The sequence below is a fragment of the Misgurnus anguillicaudatus genome, chromosome 4, assembly GCF_027580225.2.
Source record: "Misgurnus anguillicaudatus chromosome 4, ASM2758022v2, whole genome shotgun sequence".
Lineage (NCBI taxonomy): Eukaryota > Metazoa > Chordata > Actinopteri > Cypriniformes > Cobitidae > Misgurnus > Misgurnus anguillicaudatus.
The window spans coordinates 4,261,926-4,282,180 of NC_073340.2; the positions used below are offsets into that span (position 1 = coordinate 4,261,926).

The following is a 20,255-nucleotide window of genomic DNA, read 5'->3' on the forward strand; positions in this document are numbered from 1 at the left end:
GTTATGTCCATTACTTTATCTTAAATTTGATCTCAAATGTCCAGCAGAAACCTTAAGCCCACATCAGCTATGAAGACTGCTTCAGGAAACATAGGACCAGTGAGAAAACTATCAGAGGTAAAGAAACAACTAAGTTGTCAATGGAGAATTCCACTTAGACCTTTTGGGATTTGAACCTGGGTCTCCCATATGGGAGAACTAGTGTTCTAACCCCTAGACCACAGAGGATGTGTTGAATCTAGGCAGCCAAATTCTGTTACTGTGTATTGCTGCCTATGCTCAATCTGTTGGCTGGCTGGTACAGTCAGAGTCAAACCCACAAATACATGAAAACTATCAGATCTAAAGAAGATTTCTTTGCTTCTTTCAAAACCCAAAGACACTGTTGGCATCTGCTGTATTATTTGCTAATTGTTTGTCCAGGACTCTTTCTTGAATAGAAACTTACATAAATACATTTAGCTTGAAAGCACTGAGTGTTATGTCCAGTACTTTATCTTAAATTTGATCTCAAATGTCCAGCAGAAACCTTAAGTCCACATCAGCTATGAAGACTGCTTCAGGAAACATAGGACCAGTGATTGAATTAACAATCTACTCGTTTTGTGAAGGTAATATAGAATTTGCAGGCAAGAAGCTGCCCACAAACTCTATCAGAGGTAAAGAAACAACTAACTTGTCAATAGAGAATTCCACTTAGACCTTGTGGGATTTGAACCTGGGTCTCCCATTTGGGAGAACTAGTGTTCTAACCCCTAGACCACGGAGGATGTGTTGAAGCCAGGCAGCCAAAATCTGTTCCTGTGTATTGCTGACTATGCTCAAACTGTTGGCTGGCTGGTACAGTCAGAGTCAAACCCACAAATAAATGAAAACTATCAGATCTAAAGAAGATTTGTTTGCTTCTTTCAAAACCCAAAGACACTGTTGGCATCTGCTGTATTATTTGCTAATTGTATGTCCAGGACTCTTTCTTGAATAGAAACTTACATGAATACATATTGCTTGAAACCACTGAGTGTTATGTCCATTACTTTATCCTAAATTTGATCTCAAATGCCCAGCAGAAACCTTAAGCCCACATCAGCTATGAAGACTGCTTCAGAAGACATAGGACCAGTGATTAAATTAACAACCTACTCGGTTTTTGAAGGTAAAATAGAATTTGCAGGCAAGAAGCTGCACACAAACTTTATCAGAGATAAAGAAACTACTAACGTGTCAATGGAGAATTCCACTTAGACCTTGTGGGATTTGAACCTGGGTTTCCCATATGGGAGAACTAGTGTTCTAAGCCCTAGACCACAGAGGATGTGTTGAAGCTGAGCAGCCAAATTCTGTTCCTGTGCATTGCTGCCTATGCTCAAACTGTTGGCTGGCTGGTACAGTCAGAGTCAAACCCACAAATACATGAAAACTATCAGATCTAAAGAAGGTTTGTTTGTTTCTTTCAAAACCCAAAGACACTGTTGGCATCTGCTGTATTATTTGCTAATTGTATGTCCAGGCAGGGATGGGCAGTATTTCAAATACATGTATTTAAAATACGTATTTGAAATACAAAATAGTATTTTGTATTTTGTATTTTAAAGCCTTTGAAAAAAATGAAATGTAATTTGTATTTAAATACATTTAAGATGAGTATTTTTGTATTTTTAAAATACTCAAAATACTTTGAGCCAGTCAACCAGTCAGGGTGCTGTTTTCATGCATCAACTAGTTCAGACCAGACACCAGAGTTCAAGTGCATACAATATAGTTCTAATTGTTTATTCACTTAAAAATCACGTTTTATTTTGTGCCACCATACTTACTTGTGTAACTATGTAACAGTCTTTAAATAGGGAAAACATGGAAGTGTTTGGTGGCTTCTAAATTCATTCCTGTTTGGATCCTAAGGAATAAATGGGACTAGGCTAAATGCTAACACATTAATGACATGCTGTGCAAAGATTAAGTGCACATACAGTATTGAAAAAAGATAGGCATGTATTCATTCATCAGGTAAGAACATAGTAAAATATTGAAAAACTGTGTAAACCTAAAAGGCTTTTATGCTTGACATGCTTTCCATTGTATAATTCTGTGAAATGACAGAGGGCGACTCGTAAGTAATTGTTCTCAAAACCATCAAAAAGCAGCAACGAGAGGAATTAGTTTGCCGAATAATTTGTCTCGTGAGACGTTTGTAAATGTATGGATTTCTTAACATATAAACTGATTAGGTTGTGGGTCATTTTGACGACACATGAAAAAGTTTTTATGATGTTTTTATAAAACATCACTTTACTTGAAGGGGTGTTCATAAGGTTGACATGACACATTCATAATCATAACATGACACGTGTCATGAATATGAAGGAGATTTTATGGATGTTTATGACAACTGTCATTAAGTGTCATTTGTTCAATTATGTCATTTTTATTGCAAAGATGACATTGTTTGAGATGTCTTTGTTATGACAACTTGACATTAAAGCAACACTATGTAGTTTTTTTTACCTTTAAATAATGTCTCTAAAATTATTTCAGTGATAGAACAACTTTTAACTGGACAAATTGAACTGTTGGTGCAACCTGAACAGCCTCCTAGCTGCTACAAGCACACTCTGAAAGTGGCGGTGGAGGGTAGGAAACACAGCCCCGCCCCTCCCCCTGCCTGCAGAAGAGTGTCTGATACCAGGCACTGTTGCGCTTTTCAACCACATGGGGGAGCTGTAAGTCATTTTTACATGGAAACTACATTGTGTTGCTTTAACCCATACATCATAACTTGCCATGACAACTTGACATTAACCAAGACAACATAACTGACCACTTTTTACCAGTGATACAAATATAATTTGTCATTAAAATGTCATTAAGTGTTAATACTCTGTTAAATAGTTTTTAAAACAGCATCATGAATATTCTTCAGTTTATAATGTTTATTTGACCGAGTATTAATAATATTTGACATGGTATTAACACTTAATGCCATTTAAATCATGGTTTAATGTAATGTTAACCCACAAAGCTAGGTAGTTTCTTAAGTTTGATAATTATTGTTTATAATTTATAACAAGTTGTGTTGTATTGGTTTATGTGTCAAGTTGTCATAACAAAGATATCTCAAACAATGTCATCTTTGCATTAAAAATAACATAATTGAGAAAATGACACTTAATGGCAGTTGTCATAAATGTGCATAAAATCTTCTTCATGTTCATGACACATGTTATGATTATGAATGTGTCATGTCAGCCTTATGCACACCCCTTCAAGTAAAGTGTTACCAAGTTTTTTTTCTAGTTTTTTATTTTTTACAGGGCAGGGGAAAGCAAGAGGTACGTAAAATAAAATGAAAGTTTCTAAGCAGTTGCACACATCTAAATGCTTTTTGGCATTCAGAAATAGACCCAGATAGATTTTTAGCCTAATAGGGATACTTGCACAGAATCACCAATTTCACATGTATTTTGTGTATTTTCAAAATACAAAATACTGTATTTGTATTTAAATACATTTTTCCTCACGGTATTTTGTATTTGTATTTAAATACATTTTTCGACGCAGTATTTTGTATTTGTATTTGAAATACATTTCCATGTATTTATGCCCATCTCTGTGTCCAGGACTCTTTCTTGTATAGAAACTTACATGAATACATTTTGCTTGAAAGCACTGAGTGTTATGTCCATTACTTTATCTTAAATTTGATCTCAAATGTCCAGCAGAAACCTTAAGGCCACATCAGCTATGAAGACTGCTTCAGGAAGCATAGGACCAGTGATTAAAATAACAATCTACTCGCTTTGTGAATGTAAAATAGAATTGCAGGCAAGAAGCTGCCCACAAACTCTATCAGAGGTAAAGAAATAACTAACTTGTCAATGGAGAATTCCACTTAGACCTTGTGGGATTCGAACCTGGGTCAAGCACGGTTAATACAATGCATATTTTTTCAAGTAGTACAATTCAACAGGCTGTTTTATTTCAAAAAGGTCTGTGTACCTTCGGATAATTTGTTTATTCGTTTCTGTCTTCAAAACAGAAAAACAAATAAACAGTTCATTTATTATTCCACTATACTTGTGAACATAAAACACCAGTTTTGGGTTTGTTTTTGTCAGAATGTGATCTAATGCATCAAATAAATTTACAATAAAACCAAAACAAAAAATCGAACATTTTATGATCAAAGTTCGTTTTTGTCCACCCGAAGTTCTCTTGTTCTGAGAGCTTGTGAACAGGAGCATTATAAATATTAACATCAAAAAGCAACTTAAGGGGAACACTATGTCGCAGTTCATCACTTAAGGAAGAGACGGACACATAAAGCTACCTGCTGTGCTGGTAGGGTGGCCATTCGTGCCAGTTCCACCGGACACGTCCCAAACATGTTTTTAGGTTCGTTCTCTGGAAGTCGCGTTGGTCAACCGCATACATCCTCAAGGTTTAATAGTTCGGGTTTAATTTCAGAAAAGCAACCGCTACATTTCAAGGTACGAATGAAACTACAATGATTGTATGTCTTAAAAGAAATAAATCTTAACTTTCTAATGTATTTTAACTAAAATGTGAGAACCTCGATGACGTATGCGGACGAGCAACGCGACTTCTGGAGAACGAACCCGAAAACATGTTCGGAATGTGTCCGGCGGAACTGGCACGAATGGCCACCCTATGTGCTGGAGCGTGAGGGTGTAGCATACCTGTACCAGCGAACAACATTATTGTACTATAATAATAATAATATATAATAGGCATATACTAGAATAATAAATAATACACAAGCTTGAAGACAAATTTATAGGCCTTAAGTTGTAGAACAGCCCCATAGGCTTCTTCACACTTAAATCAATGTAATACCTTAGCAGACATATGCCAATGAAATCATTTTAATAAGATTGTGCATATGACAGAGCAATCATGCTCTCCTGTAAGTCTTATTCGCTTATACAGTCCGACTTTTAAACTTTTTTTCTTGCAATTATTATTTATTCGGATATGGCACGGTGATAAAAAAAATGTGTATGCTATTGCCCAATAAATGTGGCTGCGTTGCGATTTCACTGTTTGCAGCATACCGTGTAAAATGACAAAAAGGATTCTTGTGGTGTGGGATTAAATTTAAGAGTATAAATACGGTAGGGGACGGAACTCTGGTCTTCCCTGACGGGAACGGGCGGTCTGGCCTGTGTTTCCCGATAAAATTGAACTTAGCACTTAAAGGGATAGTTCGGCCAAAAACGATATTAAACCCATGATTTACTCACCCCCAAACTGTCCAAGTTATGTCCACATTTTCGGATATTTTAGAAAATATTTTAGATCTTTCAGTTGAATAAATGTAATGTTACGGGGTCCAGCCATAGTCCACGACCTTCAAGTACAAAAAAAAGTGCGTCCATCCTTCACAAATTAAATCCAAACGGCTCCAGGATGATAAACAAAGGTCTTCTGAGGGTAATCCGTGCGGTGTTGTTGTAGAAATATCCATATTTAAAATTTTATTAATGTAATTAACTACCTTCCGGTAGCGCCGCCATCTTAGACTCAGGAGAGAGTATTAGCGTAGTGTACGCACTTTTCTTAGTGACGTATGACGAATTCGGAGGGCGGGGGGACAGAGCAGCACCAGAGAAACCTCTGTACGCTGCGTAAGCGCTCATCCTGAATGCGGATGAGACTAAGATGGCGGCGCTACCGGAAGGTAGTTAATTACGTTAATACAATTTTAAATATGGATATTTCTACAACAACACTGCACGGATTACCCTCAGAAGACCTTTGTTTATCATCCTGGAGCCGTTTGGATTTAATTTGTGAAGGATGGATGCACTTTTTTTGGACTTGAAGGTCGTGGACTATGGCTGGACCCCGTAACATTACATTTAATCAACAGAAAGATCTAAAATATTTTCTAAAATATCCGAAAATGTGTTTGTCTGAAAAACGATGGACATATGCAACTCGGACAGCTTGGGGGTGAGTAAATCATGGGTTTAATATCGTTTTTTGGCCGAACTATCCCTTTAAGAGCGCTTTCTACGAGCTTTAATTAACGTTAGTTATTCTTTCACGTGCATAGGATTTCACCATAATTCATTAAAATGTATTCATTTAGAAAACGTGCATTTGCACGATTAATCGTTACAGCCCTACAATTATCTAATCAACCAATCAGATGGTAGTTGCTTCAATGCATTAAGGGATCTCCTCAACTCCAAACTGAATGTCAGATTGGGAAAGAAAGGTGATTTAGCAATTTTGAGCGTGGCATGGTTATTGGTGCCAGACAGGCCGGTCTGAGTATTTCACAATCTGCTCAGTTACTGGGATTTTCACGCACAACTAAAGTTTACAAAGAATGGTGTGAAAAGGGAAAAACATCCAGTATGCTGCAGTCCTGTGGGTGAAAATGCTTTGTTGATGCTAGAGGTCAGAGGAGAATGGCCCGACTGATTCAAGCTGATAGAAGAGCAACTTTGACTGAAATAATCACTCATTACAACCGAGGTATGCAGCAAAGCATTTGTGAAGCCACAACACTCACAACCTTGAGGCGGATGTGATACAACAACAGAAGACCCCACCGGGTACCACTCATCTCCACTGCAAATAGAAAAAGAGGCTACAAGTTGCACAAGCTCATTAAAATTGGACAGTTAAAGACTGTCTCAAAATGCCTGGTCTGATGAGTCTCGATTTCTGTTGAGACATTCAGATCGTAGAGTCAGAATTTGGCATAAACAGAATCAAACATTTTGGAAGGAGTCTAATGAGTGGAATCAGGTGTTTCATATCAGGAGACATTTAAAACATTCTGGGAGGGCGCTCGAGGACTGGAGTTGAGAACCACTGCAATAAAGTATCTTTGGGATGTGGTGGAACGGGAGCTTTGTGCTCTAGATGTGCATCCCACAAATCTCCATCAACTGCAAGATGCTATCAATATGGGCCAAGATTTCTAAAGAATGCTTTCAGCACCTTGTTGAATCAATGCCACGTAGAATTAAGGCAGTTCTGAAGGCGAAAGTGGGTCAAACACAGTATTACTATGGTGTTCCTAATAATTCTTTAGGTGAGTGCATATACATACATGAATGTGTGTGTATTTATATATACATCATAATTACATACAGCACACACTCATATATTATGCAAAAAAAAATCACTTTTATTTTGTATGCGATTAATCTTTGCCCAGCACTATATGCATGTATTTTTTAGTTATTTTCAAAATTCTTAAAAAAAAAGTATATAACCAGAAGTGAAATGACAGTTTCCCCGCTCCATGGACAGAAAATAATTAAAAGTATTAATAAAAGTAATCTAAAAGTAGTATATTTAGGACATGCCACAATTTCATAGAAAACAATGATGTTTTTATTGACAGCAATATTGCGATACTTTTATCCAAGTTCTATAAGGAATGGAGAATAAATGCAAAATAAAAATTGATATTTTAACTACCTGCAACATTAGGGGAAATCCCCTATACATCACTATAACTTACATCATAGCTGAGCACAATTCATTATTCAATTTAAATAACATTTAATAACATTTTAAGACTTAGATAGGTAAAAATTAAATAATGCATAAAATGAAACATAAACAAAATGTAAACAGTCTTTTAAAGACTTAATGTTTGCGTATTTGAGAGATTTCAAAGGCGAATGAGTCACAATGCTGAGAACTGCATCCTCCTGTACTGTATGTTTACATACACATACTTAATCTCTGTCATTGCGTGGGCAATAAACTCTTTAATATCCCCTGAGACAAACTCTTGAAGTGTGTTATCGGTCCCAAGCAGAGCCTGTACAGAATGTTATTTTATCCCCAGACCTTCATCCATCTGTAGCAAGAATAAGCACGGCGCCAAAGATGCCGATATTCTGCCCGATGAGCTTCATCTGGTTCCAGAACTCCACTCGGCGGGTGTGGTGCCAATAGCCGACGTTGCCGTCGATGAATAACACAACTAAAGGCAACAGAATGGCCAGGATCTGGGAGGCCACTCGTACATAGCAGCCAGAGAGGTAGGAAAGTGCTAGCACTCCAAACACAAGCACTAGTAACTGGATAGTGATCTCTCCACCGGGAATGTGGTCCAGGTAGGCCAGCCTGTCTTCCTTGCTGTGCTGTAGCGTGTATAACTGGAGAAATAAAAACTGAATTATTACTGGGGATTTATCCACAGTGCTCCATCATGATGTTGAGCATTAACTCTGGATGTTGACTTTGGACCGGAACGCAGCTTTTTTTGTCCACTTAAGTTTAACTTAATTGAAATCGATGCAAATTTTGTTCAATGCACAAATGAAAAAGTCAATTGTGGCAAGATAACTTCACATACTGTTAGTATCATTATAATAAATGCACCTAAAATGTATTAGTCTATATCATATATAACAACATTATCCATTATGTCATAGGTCTTTTTAACTCATGGTAACGACTGTACGAGTCCTTTTAGGTCATATTGGTCAAACATCAGTTGTCTTTTCACTTGACAAATTAAATGCACCTTATTTTTGGTAATATAAAGTGAAAAATATAACCCATGTAGCTGCTTCATCCTAGGGCTGCACGATAAATCGCATGCGATAACACGTGCATCACAACAGTAATTCCTGTTCCTAGGCTTGCCGCGATAGTCTGTGAAACGGTGATTACCGGTGCTTCAGCCTCACACCGGTTAGATCACTTGCCCACCGCGACACCGTCTTTCATTTATTCCTGTCAGAGTGCAAGGCAAGCTGACTGACCAGAAGATGACAGAAGCCGCGTGCTTACTCGTTTTTGTTATAATATGCATATATGATGTATACATATATGATGTTTAATATAAGCGAGATCGTTTTGTTGTTGTGTTTTTCATCAAGAAAAATAATAAACCCATCATTCAAGCAGCGCTTTATGGAGAAGTAGCCGGTTGCTCTGCTTGGGACCGGCGGGTTCTGTGAGAATTACCTGCGCACATTGACTCAAGCACTTAATTACCAGCTGTTGCACTCGCATTGCACACAAATTCATACGCGATTTAACGAACAGTTGCGTAATTCAAAAGTGAAAGTAAAATGTGCACGTTTGCATGCTCATTTATAAGCCCCTCCCACCCGCTGATACCGGGATAACCGGGTTTGTGACGCGCTGATTAACCGGCGGGAAAAATCCGTCACCGCGGCAACCCTACCGGTTCCTTGATTAGTAGTAAATCGCCAACAACTGCCTTCAGATGGCGCGACACCAACTGCACAGAACCGTAGTTCCCTGACAACCTGGGCCATATCGCATACATCAGTCGTTCTCAAACTTTTTCAGCGGACGGCCCCCTTTGTGTACGGTGCATTCCTTCACGGCCCCCCCAAAGAAAATGTATGACCAAAAAACTGTTCTAAAACTTGACATTTGAATTAAACAAAACATTAAATTATACAAAGTAGTGATGCGTTATTTTTTTATGTTTAATTTCACAGAATTCATGATACATTAATGTATTTTATAAAATTTCATAAAACTGGGGCCCCCCTGGCACCATCTCGCGGCCCCCCTGGGGGCCCCGTACCCCAGTTTGAGAACCACTGCCATACATATTGCAGGCGATACGTCCGCGATAATTAATGCGTAATTGCCCCAATTGTCAGTGAACTACGGCTCTGTGTAATTAAAGCTGCTCCATATGAAAGCAGTTGTTGGAGATTTAATACTAATCAAGGAACCGGCATTACTGACGAGATGCGCATGACAAACACATGCGATTTATCGTGCAGCCCTACTTCATACATTGATATCTGTAATGAAGTCAATTTCACCCTACTTTTTTAAAAAGCCCAAATTTTTGGGTTTTCCATAACTTTAGGAACCCTGATAAGACTCTGTACTGAGTGCACAGTGATAATAGTGATAGAAACACACCATGCAGATCAAGTAGATCCCAATGAAGACCTGTCCAGTTGACTGAAGAGAACGTGTGCGAGGTTTCTGTCTATAAACCTCTCCTGCTCCACTGGCCAACACCAGAAACCCTCCAATAATGGCCATTGCTCTGGAGTACATCCTCACCTGTGATGGTTATGAGAAAAAAAATACAAACATGGTTTTAAAACTGGAATAACACTGAATCTTCACAAGACCTCAAAGCATTTCAACAAATGTCTAACGGAGTTAAAATACAAGCAATAGACTTTCAATGATGACCTGAATGACCCACATTTCTGTATTATACTGCAGTTACATAACAATATACTGCAGATGGTTAATCTCCTGGGTGTGATATGAAAAATGGATTTGCTTTAGCAAGCAAAGGCACTAATAAAAAAAACTCTTCTCCTGTAAACCTGGTAAATATGTAAGAAATAATTGACAACGGGCCATTGAATTATTCGAAAATAATGCACACCCAAAGTGGTAATGCTGTTACTAGAGCCCGACCGATTTATCGTTTTGCGGATTTTATCTGCCGATATGAGCATGTCGCAGATATATCTGTATCGGCGTATAAGCCGCAGATATGCGCCGATATGAACGTTTGTTACAGAACACATTTAATGCATTTGAAAGATGTAAGTACTTGTTTGTCCAGCAGAGTGCGCCATACTGGTTGCTAATGGCGACCCAGATCACTCACTGTAGTGACACCAGCCAATCCCCCACCCCCTTCACTTCAGTCAGTCAGTCTCTCAGTTCAGGTGGCATGGAAGCAGTCACACAGTGTCTTCTTCACAACATTGTTACACCTGGTATTAAGACGCGCTTTGGTCGATTGGATTATAAATGGACAAAAGAGACGCATTCCCGTTTACATTTTGTGTTTTTAATCCGTCTCTTTGTTGACTTGCGAGTTAAAACGCAAGCGGGAGAAATGACGCGAGACGGAGAAATGACACGTTTAAACTACGCGCAGCCGTGCACTTATATATCACTATATGAGATTACTGCTGCTTGTGTTGTTAGTTAACATGCTAATTTCAGAGCAATTGATTCAATAAGCTCGCGCAACTCTACACCCTTGCTAAATAAAAGAGGCGGAGCGAAGACGCTTTATTTTTATAAAGTCTAAAGTTTGCACGGAACCCTGGGTTTGTGTTATAAAAACGTTGTGCACAACATTAAACATAGCGTACATTAGTATGTGCTCCGTCAAGCATTGTCTTCGTAACGGTGAGTGGCTAACAAATTTGTGAAGTACACAACTTACTGTAAAGCTAATAATCAATGACTTTATAAGTTTCTCTTTATAACGTTATTCTTGTCAAAACTGCAAATGATGCAAGTTTTATGTATTTTGTTCTCTTTGTGTTGTAAAGTTATTTATAATAAGTCAGGTTTACTGTTTAGTGCACTGATATCCGACTCATTTTGGATAATAAAGTTTATTGTTAACTTCTTAGCTATAGTACATAATTTGTCACATCAATATAAGTGTTGGATCACCATATTTGTGAGTAATCACCACATTTGTGAGTGATCATTGCATTGCATTGTATTTATTCATATACAGTATATTATGTTAAAGTATATAGTGTATTCTATGTACAGTACTGTAGTATAATATACTGCAGTATATGTGTACTGAACTATAATATACACATAAAGATATCGGCCGATATATCGTTATCGGGCTTTTTTTACTCCCTAATATCTGTATCGGCATCGGCCCCAAAAAAAAAAAAAACGCATATCGGTCGGGCTGTTACACCAAAGAACCAGAGTTTTATTCTGCTTATACCACAGTTACCACAAATTTTGCCCTGGTGGTTATTTAAGACATTATTTTCACAGGTTAAGTGTGTTTATCAAAAAATAATGCATACCATAGAACATTTCTCAACCAATCAGAATAAAGCATTCAACAGGCCCAGGTATAAGTAGAGATTATAATACATAAGTAATTAGTGAGTTCTCAAAAGAGTGTGAACACTGAGCTTTCTGGCTTAACCAATGGCATTTGAGTTGAAGCTACTTATTTACCAAACCAAACGAAGATGGGAGGAGTGTGCATACCCTCTATAAACATGACATCACCGTAGGCGAGAGGGACTGCGGTTACGCTCACTGAGTGGCAAAAGACAGAGCGGCAGGATTTGAGTACAGCGTGACATCGGCGAAAACACAGTGAAAACGCATCGAAATGGGAAACAGCTGTTGTGTGATAGACTGTACTAACAGATTAACAAGAATTCGGAGCTATCGTTTTACAGACTGACAAAAAACACTGAAAGAAGTTAATTGATCGTTCATGCCAACGTCCACAGACCACAGGTGGGTTGATAAGTTGCTAGGGTCACTATCAAGCAGAGGTTTTACTTTCTATCTTAAAAGTAATTTTCAAGTGTTTGTATTTTATCCGTGTTTTTCTTTGGAAAACATACATTCCAAGAATATTATCATAATTTTACATTTCATAAATACACGTGTTTGTTTAACATTTAATAATTAAGTACATTAACATACTTTTACTCAAGTAAAAGTACACAATTTTAATGTAATTCGATATTAAATAAATGTTAATGTGCAATATTAAAGAATACACACACAGTATGATTATATGCTTTAGAATGTAGTGAAGTAACATTTTTCCCAATACAAAGTAAACATCCTAATAAAGCACAGATGCTTGGAAAATTTAACTAATGTAACTAAGTATTGTCCACCTCTGCTATCAAGTCCAACTAAATTTAAATTAAGCTGATAATAGTCAGTTTTACTGGCATTTTCGCAGCAGCCCCTGTGAAAACCAGCCATTTTGTTGCACGTTTCGCCACTCAACCGGGCAAGCTCTCTCATGGTCACGTGGAAAAGTGACGTCAATGCATACCCTCTATACTTTTTACAGTAGGTGTGTTCAATTTTGGTTGAGCCATGCTTGACCAATTAGTGGTTTGAAGTCAGGGATGGAGTTGAAAGCAGCCTTCAATAGGAACACTACGCCCAAAACCACAAACTGTGTCAGTATTAACTGTGTTGCATGAACATATCACTTGATACATTCTGTAGGTATACATTCTGTACTGACATATAAGAGACTAACATAAACGCAACAATTATTTCCATACATTACAGTTACTCATCATGAGGTCAAACACACCTATTGGTGCAGCTCTGTCTGATGCCAGCAGTGACAATGACATCATTCGCAAGTTAGTAACAAAGTTATACACAGGGAGAACACGCGCACTCCTGACAGAAAGGGACAAGGTTATTTAATCAACAACTTACCTTTAACCAATCACCATAATGGACTTGCCCACCAACATAGGAAACATACGTGCTCAGAGCCAAGTGAATGGCAGCAGCCATCGCAAACCATCTTCTCTTCACCCCAAATGACATAAAGCTGGCACACAGCACTGCAGCTCCCAAATCAATGTACAGGTAAGGCACTGGAATATCCGGCTTCCTAAAAATAAGAAAATACGCTATTTCGCAGCTGAACCACATGTTTGTTCAGTCTTATTAGATCATATTTAATGGCTTAGGTGGAACGTGAACACAACTAGAGTATAAAACGCATCCTCAATATGTTTAAGACTTTTCAAGATGTATATAGCCGCTAAAACTTCATATAAAACACTAGAATGGCCTTAAAACGACCTGTCATGAACTAAAAGCCACAAAACTTTCATTTTTATTTCACATGATCTGTATTAAGTCTTTTGTTAAACTATTATGTCACGTGTCTGTAGTGACTTCCGTGTGTTGGGTCTAACATATACACGTACCTTTTAACATCAGCCCGCTCCGCAAACAGCATCAGCATGCAAAAGCAGTTCCAGAACGCGAATCGAGTCAAGATAAAGGCTCCAAACTGCGAGAGAAATCTCATTGCTTTTTTGCGGTTTTCAGCAGCAGCCATGGCTCAGGATGGCGGAAGTACTTTTCAGTCCTTCCAGGACCCTCGCGCTGTTAAATGTGGACAAAGAACTTACATTGACAAGAAGTGAAAGTCAATAGAACGTTCCATTGCAACATCAGGGCCCAGCAGCAGCCCTACGAATCCGCCATTTTGGAATGAGAGCGACTCGGGAGTCAACTAGAAGTGATGCTACTTTGTACATTAAAAGATCAAATTCAAACTAAATGATGATAACACCGAATAACATACAATCAGACCAGTGATCATTAATCCCTATTTACAGCATATTTTCAGATATTTCGACAAGTCTTCAATTTTATATAGGCTAACCTTACCTACATACCGACATAAACTCATCCACACATAATACTTTGGCTCCATATACACATAATACACATACATCAGAATTGCTCGAAATGGATTAAGTAAAAAAAACACAGCCACTGTCCAAAAGTGGCAATTGTATCGGGATCCAGGGGATTAAAATATATTTCATACCTTGTGGAGTTTGTAACTAATAATAATAGTAAATGTGTAAAGTAGCATAAATTAGAATTACATAATAAAGCAAGAAAAAAACTACCTCAAATGTGTATCTATTTAATGATTGGATTCCACAACTTATAACAACAACAACACATACATACAATACAATACAGCGTTTCGTGTAGGTGTAGCAAGTGAACAAAATTTTACTTTAAGAAACTTACTATTGCACTTCTGATTTGGCTGTGAGATCGCTCTTCGCTGAGAATGAATTGGCTGCATGAATTTTCATTCCAAAATGGCGACCGCGCTACTGAAGCGCCACCTAGTGACTGTTGCCAAAAACGAATCAGAGTTTCGCATATTGTTCTTCTATATTCTTTGATGTGGACTCTTGCTAAAAGCAAAGCGCTTTCTTGTATGTTCCACTAGGTGGCGCATGGTGGCTCATACATCACAAAATCCCATTGAGACATATTCAAGGAAAACATCTAAGATGCAGGAGACTTAAACAAAAGTCTTTATTTGATCTTTATGTCTTGCAGAAACAAGACATATTTTTTTACCACTAAACAGAATTGAACAGAAATTGATTCATTAATAGATATAGCTTTATTGTATTTATTAGTTATTGCATTAATGCTGTTAAAATTACTGTAGTGCTCTTTTGTGTTCCCAAATTAAATGTAATACTTTTGGTATAAACGCCTAGCTATAAGGTACATACTTGTTATACAACTCAATGTGTCAGTCATCATTGCTGCATAATTATATTTTATTTTATTTACTTATGTGTTAAAGTAAAGTTTTAACAAGCCAGTTGTTATAATCCCTTACGAAAATTAACAATGGTTTTACTACAGTTAAAACCAAAAAAACATGGTTACTGTAGTAAAACCATGGTAACCACAAAATAACCATGGTTTTGACAACTATGTTTTTTAAAAACCATGGTTAGTGTAGTAAAACCATAGTTTTGCTGATAGTAATCCATTCACCAATCACAATAATTCAAGGTCATAGTAAACAGTTGCAAAATAACTAAAGATGTAACTAGAAACACTGCAAATGATGAAAGTCAAAATGTAAAAATGAAGAAACTGAACCACACATTAGGGGGCAATGTGATCCATGTTATTACCACATTCAGATTATATCAGGTCCAAGTAAGCACAAGGGACACAGGTTTGAATGTAATCCACAGTTGTTTCGTGTGCCACTGTTCATCCAATTCATCTTCTGTGCACTTAGAGGACTTTAAAGGAGACACTTCACAAGACTTTTTTAAGATGTAAAATAAATCTTTAGTGTCCCCAGAGTATGTTCGTGAAGTTCTAGCTCAAAAAACCATATAGATAATTTGGTAACACTTTACAATAAGGTTCATTAGTTAACATTAGTTAACTACATTAATTTACATGAACTAATAATGAACTGCTCTTATACAGCATTTATTCATCTTTGTTAATGTTAATTTCAACAATTACTAATACTTTTATTAAAATTTTGTTAATGTTAGTTAATGTACTTTGAACAAACATGATTACAAGCAAATAAAGCTTTATTTATATTAACTAACGTTAACAAAGATTAATAAATACTGTAACAAATGTATTGCTCATGGTTTGTTCATGTTAGTTAATACATTAACTAATGTTAACTAATGAACCTTATTGTAAAGTGTTACCGATAATTTATTATAACATGTTAAAATTGATACTTTGTAGGTGTGAGCAAAAATGTACTATTTTTGGGTGTGTCCTTTAAAATGCAAATTTTCTGAGTTGATCTTTTTCACATTTTCTAGGTTGATAGAAGCACTGTGGACCTATTTATAGCACTTAAAGAGTAACTAAAGCCCTGGTCAGAGTCTCACTCCACCCACTGGCAATATTTGAAAAATGCAAGAAAAGGGGGCAGACCCCAACGGAGATAGAAGAGACGAACTGAGCTCATACCAAGTGTGTGGTGAGATCTTAACAAGGGCGTGGTAAGCTTGAACCTGCTTACTACTGTACGTGACACGGTACCTCAACATCCAACAGGAAAATTCAACTGCAGTAGCCAATGTTCAACCTGAAGGGGGCAGCACTCAGATGTTTTTACACCATAGCATTGAAACACTTTATACCCAAATGTCAAAAAAGTTATTAAAATCAATGAACAAAACTAATAAAGCCCAATTCTTACAGATCATTAACTAAATAAAGCTGGTTTAGGGTTTAGTTAATCTTTAAACATGCAAGTTAAATTCTCATGATATGTCCCCATTAACAAATTCTGTCAACAAAGCAGTATTTCATGGCCTGAGGCCGGAATTAAGCCGATATGAAGTTATTTGATGAACATGTAAGATGCCTACACGCTGAGAGCATTTGATCAATATCATAATTTATTACACGGCTCTCTGGAATGCTTGATTCTGATTGGTCAGTTGAGACATTTGCAGGTTCGTTCTTTTCGAATAATAACCGCTTCGCGTCGGGTCCTGATCACACTGTCGGGGCTTATTTCCCAATAACTACCGGCTGCCTCTACATTATCCCTTACATAATTTTTAACGGAGGTGGCGTTTAGCGGCGTTCTCAATGAGCATATGGGTGCAGGGCCATTGCAAGAGCTGTGCGAAGTGTACGGCAGCACAGGGCCTCGCGCCTGGCAGGTAGTGATGGATCTCATGAGGGCCCTTTAAGTAAACAATTTAAGTCGGCTCCATATGAGAAGCAATTATATTTTTCCTTAAAAAATGAATACAAGATTGAATAGAAGTGTAAGTCAATGAATTAATAAAATGTTGTTATGATGTGTATGCATATATTAATTGAGTTTCAAGCTGTTATAATTTAATTTCACTTTACAATCATCACATATCAACTTTTACATTTTGCTTTTCCTGCTCCCCTTAACTCAGATTTCCAATATGCTTCAGAGGTTACACTTCATGGCCAACCTACTTCCTCTCATTGACATAATGAGATCAGAAAAGACTGATGACATCACAGCAATCCCAATCCCCACCAGGATCAACCCATACACCTGAGAGTTAGGAAGAGGAAGGCAGTGATCAGTGCTTACACAGAGAAGATGATGATCTCCTAAGAGACTTTAGGACATTTCTCTGACTGCTGGGAATCCCAAAAACAACAGGTAATAGATACAGAATATATTTGTTAAATATATTATCAAATGGATAATTATTTCCTATATATATATATATATATTTAGTTTTATATATATATATATATATATATATATATATATATATATATATATATATATATATATATATATATATATATTTAGTTTTATATATATATATATATATATATATATATATATATATATATATATATATATATATATATATATATATATATATATATATATATATATATATATATACATACATATATATATATAAGGTTTTTATGTAAACCTTTAATGTTGACATGGAAAGTTTAAATCTATTTCATGTTTTTCATCTGTTTGTCTCTGATAGACAGGATGGCTCGGGATATGTCAGATAAAGAAATCATGAACATGGAGCTGGAACAGCTGAAGAAAGAGGTGAACACCACCAGAGTTGCGGTGAGCACTTACATTGAAGCCTATAGTTCATTCATCATCATTATGTACCAAAGTCATCAACTACATTTTCACTGTTTGATCAAGATCAATGACCCTAAAGGGGATCGCACACCGAACGTGCAGCGTCGCGGCATTCTAAAAAATCGAAAACATTGTTTTCTATTAGTATACGAACACCGGCGCCGACATGTGGTGCCTGTCCGAGCCGCCCAGCTACGACTCAAATCCCTGTCGCGCCACAGAGCACCACTCACGTAGTTTAACATTAACTAACATCATATTTGTCCCAAATCATTAACGATTAACATTGGCTGCTAACATTTTGTAGTTTGAAGTAGACACTATCTGACGAAGCTTGCACTATTTAATGTGCACTTCCGGTTTACGATACCTATGAGTTCTCCTAGACGCGTCTCGACGCAGCGCGACACTGACCCCTTAATCTTCCCTAAACTATAATTCTTCATTGTTTCCCTTTAGATTTCAGCATCAGCACCAGAGATCATTGCTTTTGTTGAAGCAAAGTCAGCAGAGGATCCTCTTATCAAAGGTGTTCCTGAAGACAAGAACCCATTCAAGGAGAAGGGTGGCTGTATTATCACGTAGCAATGACTTGACCTTGGAGGCACTAAACATGTTCTTTGGTATGGAGTATCAGTCTTTAAGTGGGGATTATGGGAAAACTGCAATTTTCCACTGTAGTTATAAATATTACAGGGGCTGAAGAGAAAGACGACCACCCTCGTGTCTATCAACATCTTTTGCGATACAGTGCTATCTGTCTCTTTTAATCCAATAAACACATTTGCAACCTAAGTAAAAGTCTCACTGTCTAATGGATTGGTTAGAAATGCCAATTTTCCCCTAATTTAACATTATTTAACAGGAACGTGTACACACATTTTAGATCTACTGTACTGTATAGTAATAAAATCTAGCAAATGCATTTTCTTTTTATTTAAGAAAGGTTGGGGATGTACAAAGGACCAATAAAAACTGTGTGTATTCTGCATTATGCCACGGGGCTGTTGAATGCTTTATTCTAATTGGTCCAAAAATGCTCCATGGCCGTTATTTATTTTATGCACACTTGACCTGTCAAATGTCTTAAATAACCACCAGAGCAATGTTTGTGGAAACCTTGGTGTATGAGGAATAATTGACTCCGGTCCTTTGAAAATAATACACACATGTTGTAAGGGCACGCCTCACGTCGTGACGCACCACCACCTTGGGTGTGCATTATTTTCGAATAATTCAACGGTCCGTCGTCAATTATTCCTTACTTAGCACACACACTGCTATGTTTTTTTTGTACTGCATGAGTAAAGCAGGTACAGTACATTAAATCATTCACACTTGTTGTCATTGGCTGCTGGTCTTAATGAGATTTGGCTGTCAGATGTCTTTTCTAATGAGTGTCTGGCTCCTGTTTTTCAAGAACTTAAGCTCATTCACTGATCCTTATTGAGCTCTTCATCCGGTAAGCTCGTTTACCAATTTGTATTGCTGTCTTTACTCCTCTCCTGCTGTTTTCATTTTATTTAAGAGCAGTGATTGGGATGAACTGCAGCTTCACTGTTGACTGTATGGTTGCTGTTTGTGTATGTGAAAGAAACCCAGTTGGATCTTTTGATTTATTTTTGCATTGGTTTCTTGAGGACACCTGTAGGTAAATGGCATTATGACACTGGCTAGTTTGGATAAGAATAGTGAAAACTTTGTTAGCACTTCTTAAATTATTGCCTCCCTATGACAAATCGCTTAATTGTTTCCTAATTTTTGTAAGTAGCTTTGGATAAAAGCATCTACTAAATGCCTAAATGTAAAATGTGTGCTCATCCAACCCAGGCCTTTTTGAGGGGGCCAGTAAGGAAAATGTCCTAAATATCTTTATGATGGCTCTATTCTACAGTGGTGGCCATCATAACGAGAAGGCAATTTGAAAAATAAACGGCACTTGTATCAAAGGAAAGCCTTTGGCTGGAGCTGCAGAAGACATGGGATAACAGTACTGATGGAGGAAATATACTGACAATACGCCAGATAGATGTGTAGCAGTAAAAAAAACTAAACTGAAGTTAATTCTGTAACTCAGTAGCTTCACAATTAATGCAGTTATATAACTCAAGTATTTTTTATTTTCTTTAAAAACATTAAAGGGGCCATGGCATGAAAATGTTAGCATTGCCACTTTGTAGGTTTGAGCAAAAATAGGTCATTGAAATTTGGCTTTCATTATGATGTCATAAGGATATCTGTACTATCCAACCCCTGCACTGCTATTTAGTGAAGATAGAACGAAAGAGAAAAGAAGGACTTGACAGCACAA

General features: G+C 37.2%; 2 protein-coding genes across 4 annotated transcripts; one reads left to right on the forward strand and one right to left on the reverse strand.

Annotated features, from left to right (window-relative positions):
• Positions 1 to 7,348: 7,348 nt before the first annotated feature.
• On the reverse strand, positions 7,349 to 13,954 carry tmem101 (transmembrane protein 101). The gene is made up of 4 exons (XM_055176689.2): positions 13,716 to 13,954; positions 13,213 to 13,393; positions 9,910 to 10,056; positions 7,349 to 8,147 (listed from the first exon to the last, which is right to left on the reverse strand). Exons 1-4 carry the CDS (start codon positions 13,847 to 13,849, stop codon positions 7,839 to 7,841), a joined length of 771 nt encoding a protein of 256 aa, XP_055032664.1. The 5' UTR covers positions 13,850 to 13,954; the 3' UTR covers positions 7,349 to 7,838.
• A 2,192-nt stretch (positions 13,955 to 16,146) lies between these two features.
• Positions 16,147 to 20,050, forward strand: gngt2b (guanine nucleotide binding protein (G protein), gamma transducing activity polypeptide 2b). Of its 3 annotated transcripts, none has more exons than XM_055176692.2 (4): positions 16,147 to 16,325; positions 17,247 to 17,482; positions 17,839 to 17,923; positions 18,404 to 20,050. In XM_055176692.2, the coding sequence occupies exons 3-4, from the start codon at positions 17,840 to 17,842 to the stop codon at positions 18,527 to 18,529; spliced, it is 210 nt and encodes a 69-aa protein (XP_055032667.1). In that variant the 5' UTR covers positions 16,147 to 16,325; positions 17,247 to 17,482; position 17,839; the 3' UTR covers positions 18,530 to 20,050. The 3 variants fall into 3 exon arrangements, with proteins under 3 accessions (XP_055032667.1, XP_055032665.1, XP_055032666.1); XM_055176690.2 differs by having other exon boundaries at positions 17,835 to 17,923; positions 18,404 to 19,985; XM_055176691.2 differs by having other exon boundaries at positions 17,265 to 17,482; positions 17,835 to 17,923; positions 18,404 to 19,985.
• Positions 20,051 to 20,255: the final 205 nt, after the last annotated feature.